General features: G+C 41.2%; 1 protein-coding gene across 1 annotated transcript in view; it reads left to right on the forward strand.

Annotated features, from left to right (window-relative positions):
• The first annotated feature begins 6,062 nt into the window (after window positions 1-6,062).
• CD109 (CD109 molecule) overlaps window positions 6,063-12,928 on the forward strand; it is a 148,985-nt gene continuing 142,119 nt past the window's right edge. Inside the window, exons 1-2 of the mRNA XM_006835791.1 lie at window positions 6,063-6,194; window positions 7,775-7,947. Of these exons, the coding sequence (XP_006835854.1) occupies window positions 6,121-6,194; window positions 7,775-7,947 (247 nt within the window). The 5' untranslated portion in view covers window positions 6,063-6,120. The remainder of the gene's footprint in view (window positions 6,195-7,774; window positions 7,948-12,928) is intronic.

Raw genomic sequence — 12,928 nt, forward strand, 5'->3', positions numbered from 1 at the left:
TTAACAACAACAACTGCTTGGAAATGCTGAGCGTGTTTGTCCCTTTTGGTTTTCTGACTCCAGGTCTTTGCACATTTCATTATAATATTTAACTTTGTTTTCTTAAGCTGCTTTTGAAATTTTCTGTTCAGCTATTACCTTCTTTCCTGTTACCTCTTCATTTCTTCCATTCTCGTTAGCATCTCTATGCCGGAGAAAAAGTTTCAGAATCTCTTCTGATATCCATTTTAGTCTTTTCCTTCTTTCTTGTCTTCTTAATGACCTTTTGCTTTCTTCCTATATAGTGTTCTTGATATCATCTCACAACTCTTCTGGTCTTCAGTCTTTAGTGTCTAATTCACAAAATCTCTTATTGAGATGATCTCTACATTCAGATGGGATAGGTTCAAGACCACATTTTGGCTTTTGTGGGGGTGTTTTAATTGTTTTCAACTTCAATATGAACTTGCAGATGAGCAACTGATGATGACCTGTTCCTCAGTTAGCTCCTGGCCTTGTTTTGGCTGATGGTATGTAACTTTTCCACCATCTCGTTCCACAGTTGTAAAAAATTTTATTTCTGTGTAATCCATCTGGTAAAGTCCACACGGATAGTCATCTTTTATGTTGCTTAAAATAGGTATTTGCAATAAACAAGTCATTGATATTTATCTTGCAAAATTATATCATGTGATCTCCAGCATCATTTCTATCACCAAGGTCATGTTTTCCAACTACTGATCCTTCTTTGCTCCCAACTTTTGCATTCCAATCACCAGTAATGATCAATATATCTTGATTGCATGTTTGATCAATTTCAGATTGAAGATGTTGGTAGAATTCTTCTATTTCATCCTCACTGGCTTTAGTGGTTGGTGCATAAATTTGAATAATAGTAGTATTAACTGGGCTTCCCTGTAGGTGCATGGATTTTATCCTATCACAGCGTTGTACCCTCATGACTGATCTGGGTATGTTCTTTTTGACAATGAATGCCACACCATTCCTCTTCAATTTGTCAAACTCACGAGCCGCTCCTTGGAAATCCTATGCAGGGTCGCTGTGAGTTGGAACCGATTCAACATCACTTAGCAACAACAACATTGTCTAGGATATCGATGTTTGTGTTCCATTTCATTTTTGACAGCTACGAATTTTCCTAGATTCATACTTGTTACCTTCCATGTTCCTATTACTAATAATGGATGCTTACAGCTGTTTCTTCTCTTTTTGAGTTGTGCCCTGTCAGCAAATGAAGGCCCAGAAAGCTTTACTTTATTTGCATCATCATCATGGTCAACTCTACTTTGAACGGGCAGCTCTTCTCTAGTTGTATTTTAAGTGCCTTCCAACTTGAGAAACGATATCTGACAATACTGGTGCTATCTGACAGTGTTCCACTGTTATTCATAAGGTTTTCAGTGACTAAATATTTGGAAGTAGTCTGTCTCTCCTTTTTTCTAGTTTCTTTTTATCTGGCAGCTCTGCTGAAACTTGTCTATCAGGGATGTCCCTGATGGCATGTAAAATACTAGTAAAGAATCACAACAACATGCAAGCCACCACATTGTGTATGACAAACTGACAGATGAGTGGTGAAGTAATTAATTTATCTCTGGTGCTGTAGGATAAGCACTCAACCATAAGATTAGTTTGAATCACGAGGTCGGTGGTTCAAGTCACCATTCGCTTTTTGGAAACTCTAAAAAAGGGTGGCTATGACTTGACTTGACAGCACTTAACAACAACAATATAACCATGAAGTTCTGATGTGGTGCTGTAGGATAAGCACTGGACTGCTAACTACAAGGTTGGTGGGTCAAACCCACTAGCTGGTACTTGGAAGCACTGTACAGGATCTCTGTGTGTCAGAACCGACTCAAATGGCACTTAATCACCACAACAAAGGTGGTGGTGGTGGTTATGTGCCATGGAGTCGATTCTGACTCATAGTGACCCTGTACAGGGTTTTCAAGGCTAATACAACCACAAAATTTAAAATAACTTTACAGTATTCTACTACATGGATGTACCATAATTTATTCAACACACTATCTTATTCTATGTTCAGCTTGTTTTCAGTTTTTCTTAATATGGAAAAACAACTCAGAAATGAACATTTTTGTGAATCTTTTCATGAAATTTTACTGAATTTGGCATGTAATTACTACAAGGTGTATTCTGTATATGTATTCTGTGTTGGGCACGTAATAGCCACAAGGTGATTCTAACTCTTCTATAAGCCTCCTTGGAATGCAACATTATCAACTGATCTTTTAGACTTTCTCTTAAGTTTGCCTGTCTTTAGAATATACCAAAGGAACCCTGGTGGTGGTATTGGGCTGCTAAATGCAATGTCTACAGTTCAAGTCCACCAGCTATTCAGAAGAAAGCTGTCTGCTCCCATAAAGATGTGCAGTCTTGGAAACTTTAAGGAGAAGGTCTGCTGTGTCCTATAAGGTCACTTTTTTTTTTAGCTTTTTAAATTTTTAACTTTTAAAAAAATGTTTTATTGTGAATTATGTGAGTTTACATGGGAGAACATTAGTTTTACATTCATTCTATCATGTATCATTTCATTGCCATGGTTACAATCACCTCCATGCATCATCAACCAACCAAAGGGTATACACTACAAGCCTGCCCCCTGGTCGTCAGCACACAGTCACTCTCTCTCTCTGGATCTCAGGTCCCAAGCTGCTCCATCTCTCCACGTCATCATCTCTGCCTCCATCTCTGGTGTCACTGCTTCTCTGGGTAGGGTCCCGCTCTCCGCTCTTCTCCCTTGATGGTCCCAGGGACCTCCACTCCTAGACTGAAAAGTTAATCACTCCCCTCCTTGCTATAAAATGTCTACCTGTACATTTCCAACCCTCACAATCAGTTCTAATAACAATTATTCACTATTGTATCACAAGACACCTATCCTCATTTCCTTTCATCAGCTCCGCCTAGACAGATTGGATACTACTCAGTAGAGAGCCTACCTTCCTCCATGCCCTCTGGATCTAGGTTCCCTCTTGAAAGCTTGTAAGCCACTCACTTTTTGCCTTTGTAGCCTCCCAACCCCCCCGTTTTGGGTAGCCAATGTCCAAGTTTCCCATCCCTGTCTACTCTGTGTATGGAGGGGGTGGGAATGATCCTCGCTATAAAGATTTGTTCCCTCTTTTGAGCTACTGCATCAATAGTTGTAGGTCAAATTCATCAAATTGTATCAGATTACTCTTTTTTTCCCCTCTTCTATCTTCTTCTGGTTGAACTCTGATCATCCAGTCATTGAAACCAGGTCAATTGGGTATTATCTGCACGTATGGGTGTTCTTGTGCATATGTCCCCTCTTTTTATCAGCTGGATGCTTCACTTTCCACTCTAGTCCTCTGTGGCTATGTCACTGACTCTGGGCCCAAGAGTCCCCAGGTCTTGCCACACTACTGGCCAACAGGTCTCCACCTGGGTTCACAGGAGTCTATTGAACATTGTAGGGCTTAGCTCGCAGCTTCGTTGTTGTTTTTCCCTCACTTCCCCTTATCGGTGACGAGTGTGGTCACCAATCAGAGTGTGTATTCCCTTTGAGTCTTAGTCTTGGAAGGGGGTTTCCACTGAGGGGACCTGACCACTTGCCTTGATGTCTCCTGGGCAAGCAACTTGCTTGTTCTTGTAGTAACAGTTGGTCTGCCTCTATTGTTTTGCATTTTTCCTGTCAGTCTTTCTTTCAAGAAGTATCTTCTGTTCTTCTAGCCTCTCCAGACTGGTCTGCTTGTCCTTTCAAGTGGAAATTTCCTATCTCTGAAGATCTGGATGGATGTGGTGTAGGCTTCCATCAATAGTCTTATGTAATGCAGAGGCTCCGCAGGAAGCCTCCTTCACTGGGCACATTGTAGCCCCAATTTAAGGAATCCAAACAAGTAAAAGCAAAAAAAAAAACTAAAAACCTTCCAAGGGGAAGATTTCCGGCTACTCCTTTCTCTATCCCTCCAGTGTCTATTTTATAATATAATGCAAGGAAAACCAAGATTCAAAAGACAGTCAAGCATCTTAACTTTATTCCCCCCTTTTCCCCATTCCAACCATGTCTCAATCTCTGTATCCCAGAGCCCTGTTGTTCCAAGGTTGTGCATACATCATTATTTACCTATAAAGTCACTTTTGATGAGTCAGAATTGATTCAATGGTAGCTGGTTAGAATAAACCTAAATCTATTGATACACGTCCATAAACTGAAGGCTTGACAATAGCTATAATTTTTCTCAAATTTTGTCATAAACTCCCCAAATTTGTCTCTACCTTTAGACTTCTTGTGGCCCATTATATGCTGAATGTCCGGCCTCACTTCAGACCTGCTGAATCAGCACCTGTATTTTAATGTGAATCCTCATATACTTTAGAGTTTGAGAATCACTAATTTAGAACTGGAGTCTTGGTGTGGCACTCTAAGGAAAGCACTGGACTGCTAACCACAAGGTCAGTAGTTCAAACCCATCAGCCACACCTTAGAAACCCTATACAGGTTCGCTATGTGTCAGAACCAACTCGATAGCACTTAACAACAACAATTTAGACCTTGACATAACCTATATTTGACTCTGGGTCTCGTCTTTTAACAACAGATGTGAGGTGACCAGATCAGCAGAAATAGCTGTTTAGAGATGGGTTCTGTACCTAAAAATTCACTCAAGGCACTTTTCTCCCAATTGCAGTCCTGCATGGACAGGAAGTCGGTCACTAAAGATAGTCTACCCTTAGGAAAGGACATAAGGGACCAATGTAAGCTGTTGAGCAGGGTGAAAAGGGGTGGAACAGGAAAGGAAGGAAAGCAAATTCCTGGACTTGGAAAACCACAGTTTGCCTAGGTGCTACTTTCCCCTTTATTTAGCTCACAGCTTTGTTGCAAGCCATTCTTTTGCTGACATTTTCCTTTTGCGATATGCCCGTATTAAAACGTCATATTCTAAAACTTTTCTCCATGAATGAGGAAGTTTATGTTGTTAGGGACTGAATGTGCCTGTTTTTTTTTCCAAGTTTCTGGCAGTTTACTGCTTTTATGGTGTAGTCATGGTGAAACCTGAGTCATTTGAAAATGACGGCTGTTGCCAAAGAGCCAGTGAAAGGAGCTGCAGACAAACCAACACAGTAAAGACCTGGAGATACATAGCATTGGGGACCAGGGGTCACCAGGCCTTCCTTCCAACAGGAGAGCTACCCAACCCTGATTGTGTTTATGCACATTGTTCTAACTTTGCAGTTCTAGAGAATACTTTCTGTAGCAAATGCGTGTGGAGTCAGCCAAAAGGATAAAAGCATCTCCCCTGAAAATTGTTTTTCAGAGTTTCAAGTATTTTGGGCAGTGTGCAGTGGAGTCTGTTGACTCACAGTGACCCAGTATCAGGTTTCCGAGAGTGGCTGGTGGGTTCTGCGGTTATTGTGGTTAGCAGTTCAGTGTTTATCCTACAACGCCACACAACACCTAATTTTTGCATGTGCCAGAACCTTTACTTTTCTTTCTTTTTTTAAGCTGAGAAAACACGGGCGAGGAAAATAATATATTTCAAATAATTTTTAAGGAAAAAATTTTTTTTTCTTCTGTCCCCATTCATATACATTTAACTGCCCAGTAAACAAATCCATTTGGCCGGTGTGTGTGGTGTTTGCCATTTTCCTAAAATTCTGACTCATAATCTGGAGGACAATGATCGATTTTTTTCCACTTCACATAGCTGCTATGAATTTCTCCTCACAAGGATGGGCTTGTTTATTCACTCTGGGCATCTTTGGTAGAATGCTAGTGTAAACAGCCCAAGGAATCCGGTGGGCCTGGGAAGTGGGCACTCTCTGTTCTCCGCAGGGAGGAGGTATACCGGGGGCCAGGTCGGGCTGACCACATTTTAGAGACTGCTTTTTTGACACTCTGGGTTTGCGATATTTGCTGGAGCAGCGAGAAGCGCCCTTGTAATGAGAGTGGGAGGGGTGGAGCTTGGAAACCTTGTCTCAATTTACATCTCTCACTCTGCTTCCAGGCGCGCCCATTTCAGATTGCTAAACTCAAGTCAGGAAAAAAAATTAAGGAGGAGGTGGAAAGCCACACCCCGCAGGGCCCGCGGATTTTCCCAGCAACCGGCAGTCGCCTGGGCAGACACTGTCGAGATGCGGGGCCCGCAGTTTCGGATCGCTGCGCACCTTCTCTGCTTGTGGACCGCCGCACTGGCCGCGGCCCCGGGGTAGGAGCGCGGGCGCGCGGGGCGGGCGCAGAGAGCGGCCCCCTCTGCTTGCCTGGGCCCGGGATCAGGGAGGGGTCTGGAAGCGGGCGGCGCAGCTTCAGGGCCACTGGCCTGGGCCACATGTCGCTTCAGCGTCTTTTCCGTGGGACGGACACTTCACCCATGAAGCTGTTCAAGCGTCTCGGATGTTATGACTTTCTAAAGAGAGTCATTTAGTTCACTTTTGTCTCTGTCTTTTGCTTCACAGCTCTTTGGTTCCATATAACCTACCTTCTTCTCCCACGATTTATGATCTATATTTTTTCCAAGCACGGTGGTGCACTTTGACACTGTCAAGTGTGGCCGAGGGACTGACATGCCTGCCGGCCACTAAAGATAATTTAGCCTTAGGAGAAGATCTAAGGGAGCATTGCAAGCTTATTCAGGTGCAAGTATTGTGGGAAGATAACTAAGGAGAGCTCTGAATTGCAGGCAGAAACCTAGAGTTAGGAACCAGTCCTCTGTAGAGCCTATTATATTAAAAATTCGAGGTATGTACAATTTGTAATACCAAATGGGTAGTACTTTGTGATGCGAATAGAAGCATTATTATTACTGTATTATTATGTTAATGAAGTTTTAGTGGGTCAGGAAGTGTTTGTTTTCTTTACACATAGAAAGGGACACTATAAATTTGTACTAAGATAAACATTTGACTGACATAAGGTACCTAACTTAAGATTTATGAACAAATTCAACTTAAAAGCAGATTTAGGAATGAAACTTACCCAATCTGGGAACTGTTTGTAGTGAAAAGTGCCTCACTCTTTCAGAGTTTTTCATTTGAGCCCCAATCCTTATTTTGGGCAGAGAAAGTAGTGTTTTGTGACTTAAAAAAAAAAACAAAACCAAAACTACAACACCTGGTAATGTCACCATTGTAATATTCTATCAGACAGTATATTTCAATCAGTTTTCTTGGGTGAATACCCATACAGCAAGGTTTGAAAAGAAACAAGCAAAATCCTAGTTTTATTACTTAGAAAAAATTCCACTGGGATGAGGTGGTCTGTAAAAGGAAGGCTTAAAGGCTTTACTTTGTACTTCTGCATGCCCTAATGTAAGTCATTTATATTGTGGTTTATAAAATGGAAATAACAGCACAGACCTTCCCTAGTAGTAGTACTAGTGTGTGGATGACTGAATTTACATTCAATTTATGGGAATTATCATTGTTTCAATAGCATTTTAATGCTGTTGCTAAATGCAACAGTTGTTGTTGTTGTTAAGTGCCGTCGAGTCGGTTCCGACCCATAGCGACCCTGTACAGGGTTTCCGAGGGTGTAAATCCTTACGGGAGTAGAAAGCCTCATCTTTCTCCCGCGGAGCAGCTGGTAGTTTCGAACTGCTGACCTTAAGGTTCGCAGCCCGATTCGTAACCACTACGCTACCAGAGCTCCTTAAATGCAACAGTGGGGCAATGCTAATTGGAACAGTTGCAGTGAACACAGCATAAGGAGTGCTCCTTGAAATTGGATGGTGACAAGAGTGGAAGTATGAAGATAATAAACTTTGCTTTTCCCTTATTGGAAACAATTTAGGCCTCAGTTTCTGGTGACAGCCCCTGGGATCATCAGGCCAGGAAGAAATGTGACTATTGGGGTGGAGCTTCTGGATCACAGTCCCCCACAGGTCACTGTGAAGGCCAAGGTATTGAAGAGGGCATCAAACGTCTCTATTCCTGTCCTGGAAGCAGAAGGGGTCTTTGAAAAAGGTAAGCTAAACAGCATTGAATTTATCTTCTAATATTTGTAATATCTTAATAAAGCCATGTGTTAGGTAGGGTAACTGAGAAATTTCAAACTTGCAGGGTCTTATATGCACCTCTAATCTGCACTCATATAAAGTCCAAAACGGTACTTCTGGGTACTCTAAGAAGAAATTCAGAGACCCAGGTTCCTTCTGTTTTTTAGCTCTGTCATTGTAAACAGGTGACTCCAAGTCAGCAAGGGAAAAGCATGGAGTTCCTCATATAGAAGGGTTTCATGGGTCAGTCCTAGAAGTGCCTCATGTGGCCACACATGGTTCCTTAGGAGGATAGGAAGTGTAAGTCATGTGCCCTAGAAGCGGAGACAAGCCTAGTTATTTAAGGATGCAAAGCCGTATTTATTTAATGCAGAGGATTTTACTAATTAGATTTGACAGAAGGAAAAAGCTACATAATTGTTAAATATTCAGTTTTATGAACTATGTCCTAATTTTTAAATTAACAGGATAAAAAGAAAAAACAGCGAAAGTGGAAGTCAGTTGTATTATACAAGAACTCTAACCTGGACCAGAATTAAACTGGCTCAATTAATGTCTACTTTTTCAATAGTGTTGTTGTTAAGTACCTTCTGCCAGTTCTGACCCATAGTGACACTGTATAGGGTTTCCTAGGAGCACCTGATGAACTTGAACCTCTGACCTTGAGTTTTAACCCACTTTGCAGTCCAGTGCATTAACCTACAGTGACACACCAGGACTCCTCTTTTTCAGTACTGCGGGGGAAAAAAAAAAATTTTGTGTGTGTGACACTTAAATTGTTTTCAGTAGACTAAGCATTTATTATATTTGGTCTCTAAGTGAAAGTAATACTTGCTCAATAAACCCAAGAAGTAAAGGAAATAAACCAAAATTATCCATAACCCATTGTTAAGAGCTGTTGAGTTGTTTCTGACTTATAGTAACTCTATATAAGGTTTCTGAGTAGCGGTTGGTGGGTTTGAACCTCTGACTGACCTTTTGGTTCTCAGTCCAGTGCTTATCAGTCCAGCGCTTATCCTACATTGCCACACCCAAACCACCCAAGCACTATTAACTGGAAGCCTGTCTGATGTCTAATGAGATTAGAAATGGAAGCATAAATTCCTATAATGTTAACGATTATCTTTTAAAAAACAATATAAGGGCACATTCCATCTAAGGGCACATTATAAATAGAAAACCATAAAAGGGCACATAATAAATAGTGGATAGGATTCCACAACAACTTATTACATTTATTGCATAAATGTTAATGCTATACCAGCACAGAGAATTAATACTGTCATAAAAACAAGATAAAATCAAAGTATATCTGCATCAGTGGTTCTTTCCCCACAAGAAATTGACTGTGTAGGTTTGGGATAGGAGTCAGGAAGAGGTGATGTGTACAGGGGCCCGACCACTTTGTCCTTCATGCCAGGTGAGTGTGAAGCCTTATTTCCCTGGAGAGAAAGTATAGGCTTGTGCTAAAGTCTGAGTTTGAGTCCTAGCGCTTACTCTAAACTCACCAATAATTGGGTGATCTTGGGCAGGTTCCTTAATTGCTTCAAGCTTCAATTTTCTCTCTTGGGATAATGAAACTTATTTCCCAAGATAGTTATAAAGTTAAATTTAGTATGTAACGCAAGTCATGGATTGAATTGTGTTGCCCTAAAATATATGTCAACTCGATTAGGCCCTGATTCCCATGGGGTACTGTGTTTTCCATCTTGTGCTATGTTGTTAATGACTGGTTAATGAAGCAGTAATAGCTTAAGATAAAGAGGATAAGGTTGTGCTTGCTATGTTGATGAGGCAAGATTACAGTGGGATTCATCATCCTTCCTCAAGTCACCACCCTTACTCAGGTCACAGCCCTGTGTTTCCCTGAAGTGAGCCTGTATCACCTTTTATTGTATAAGATATGAAAAGAGGAAGAAGTTAGCACACAGATACAGACCTCAGTAACACCCCAAAAGAAGAGCCAATAGTGAAACATGTCCTTTGGACCTATGCAAAGCTTCCTAGACCCAGGCCATGACACAAGAAAATCTCCAGGGAAAATTGGGTCCACAGATGTTAAAAGGAGACAAGAACCTTTCTCCAAAACCATCAGAAAGAAAGAACCTTCCTTTAGAACTACACCCTGGATTTTGAATTTCTAGCCTCCTAAACTGTAAGAGAATAAATTTCTGTTTGCTAAAGCCACTGATTTGCGGTATTTCTGTTACAGTAGTATTAGATGACTAAGGCAGAATTTGGTACCAGGAGTGGGGTGATGCTCTAATAGATACCTAACATGTGGAAGCAGTTTTGGAGTAGAGGCTGGAAGAGTTTTAATGTGCTTAATCCTAAAAGCCTACATTGCCTTGAAGAGACTGTTAGTAGAATTATGGGTGTCAAGAGCAATTCTGCTAAGGGTTCACATGGAAAGAGAGAGTTAAGATGGTAAGAAGCTGCATCAGAGAAACTGCAGCAGCAGAACCAGGAGACAAGGACTTTCCCCCTGAGCTAAGAGACGCAAAAGCCTTTCTCTAAAGCTGGTGCCCTGAATTTGGATGTTAGCCTCCTAAACTGTGAGATTAAAAAAAAAAATTCTATTTGTTAAAGTAATCCATTTGTGGTATTTCTGTTATTGGAACACTATATAACTAAGACAACACTCATTAGACATTCAATAAATAGCAACTATTAATGCTATTAGATATAATATCCAAGAAGAAAAAGCAGGAAAGTATCATTTCATTTTCATATGGGGACAGATCTCAATTTTCATTGTTGAACTGTTATTTCTGAAAGGGAATAAATCCTAGTCTTCTGATAGTGGTTAAGGAAAATGTTTAGATGTTTAAATACCTTTATTCCTCGTTTATCGACATGGCTAGGTTACCAAGACCTGGTTGTTATGTGAAAAGGATGATAATTACATCCAATCACAAAATGGAAAATGACTACATCATTACATAACTGCTAAATTACATTATTATGTAACTGCGTTTAAGTACATCATTATACCTACTCTTCACTTATTGACATGTTTGGTTGCAAAGACCAGGTCATTCTGCAAAGTTGGTTTTATGCAGGAATCGACAGTTGTGCCCTGTCTCTTCCACCCGTGGTGCTCACTGCTCACCAGGTGCCCCCAAGCATGTCTTGGACTGCATGTGGTGAAGCAGGTTTCTCTTCCCTACCATGCTTTTTCCATCACTGTGAAGTCTGCAGGTGTGGTGTTGGTGTTGGTTGAATATTATCCACCATCTCCTAGTGTGTAACCTGAATGGGGATCCCACTAGTCCTCCATCTGTCCTGACCTTACATTCCCATGTGGCCCACTTTCCTCCTCTTCTCTCCTTCCAGCCATCCCTCACCAATATCTCTGGCTCCTTCAGGCCCTCTCTTGTCTTTCCCCTGCCTGTCCATGACTTTGTTTTTTCCTACACCCTCCATGGCTGGACTGAGACATCACAGATGAACGGAAAATGGTGTCCCCCAGGCTAGTTGGTCACTATCCCTCATGTGGCTTGTTCATCACTGGGGCCTTCCGTATATTGTTTGCAATGGCCTGTAGAGGGCTCCCAGGACCTGTGTGGATCTGGACCATTGGAATCAGCACCTGAGATTTTTCAAAATTGTGAATGAAATCTGTTGGAGAACATGATGGTCGATAAATGAGTAGTTGTTGTTAAGTGCAATCAAGTTAGTTTCAACTCATAACAACCTTGTATAGAGTTTCCTGAGGAGAACTGCCAGCTTTGCGGCTCAAACTGATCTTATGGTGCAGCGCCATACCAGGACTCCTTGTGAGGAGTGAGGAGTAGGTATACATAACCGCCAGAGCACTGAAATCATGGCCCAGCAAATTTGACACTTAACCTTAACCATTATAACCAGCATTCATAACTACCACACACATGGCATTAGTGTGCCAAAGATAGCCGATTTTTTACTATTGTTGTAAATGCAAAATGACAGATCACGAGATAGTCTATAAGGAAGGAGTGATAGTGATGGTTATGTGCTGTTGAGTTGGTTCCGACTCATAGAGACCTGTATAGGGTTTCTGAGGCTGTAAATCTTTATGGGAGCAGAAAACCTCATCTTTCGCCCATACAGAGACTGATAGATGTAAACTGCTGACCTATGGTTAACAGCCCAACTCATAAGCCACTCTGTGTTACCAGAGCTCCTTGCAAGTGAGGAGTTGTTTTTCTTGTTGTTAAGTGCCATTGTGTTGGTTCTGACTCATAGCGACACAGTATAGGGATTCTGAGGAGCAACTGGTGAGTTTGAACCATTGATACTGTGTTTCAAACTGACCTTGTGAGTGCGTGCCACATAGTGAGTGCCTACAGTGCCATACTAGGACTCCCACACAGTAGACAATTCTTTAAGCAGTTTCACATTCATTAAGATTTTATAATTTTGGTTCTACTTCTTCTTATTAAGTGCTATTGAGTCGGTTCTGTCTCATAGCAACTCAGTATAGAATTTCTAAGGAGCAACTGGTGAGTTTGACCTTGTGGTTCAAATCAACCTTGTGGTCCAGTGCTTTATCCAACAGCACTCCACACTAAAGTTTTACTCTAATATAGAGTAAAATAATGTGGGTAATTTTGATAAACATTTTGGACTCTGCTTGGGTGTTCAGATGTATTTTAGAATTTCTCTTGTCAGTTTTTTTCATCAGTTTTCCGTAATAGTCTTTTCATGTCTGCCACCAAATACATTCCTGGGGGTATGTATTATTGTGGTTTGGTTTTAAGCTTTATTCTGAAGACTTTTCTTTTGGAAAGAGTGTCTCTCATATGCTGTGGGAATACTCGAGTACACAAGACAGGGTTGAACAACATTGTACTAGGAGTAGAATGGGTCCTTGAAAATGAAAGAAAGAAAATGCCATTTTTGACCTGCATGGGAAGATCTACCCAGAGACATCCAGTTTCATTGAAAATCCCTTTGTTAGAAACATT

Source organism: Chrysochloris asiatica, unplaced genomic scaffold (assembly GCF_000296735.1).
Source record: "Chrysochloris asiatica unplaced genomic scaffold, ChrAsi1.0 scaffold00019, whole genome shotgun sequence".
Classification (NCBI taxonomy): Eukaryota; Metazoa; Chordata; class Mammalia; order Afrosoricida; family Chrysochloridae; genus Chrysochloris; species Chrysochloris asiatica.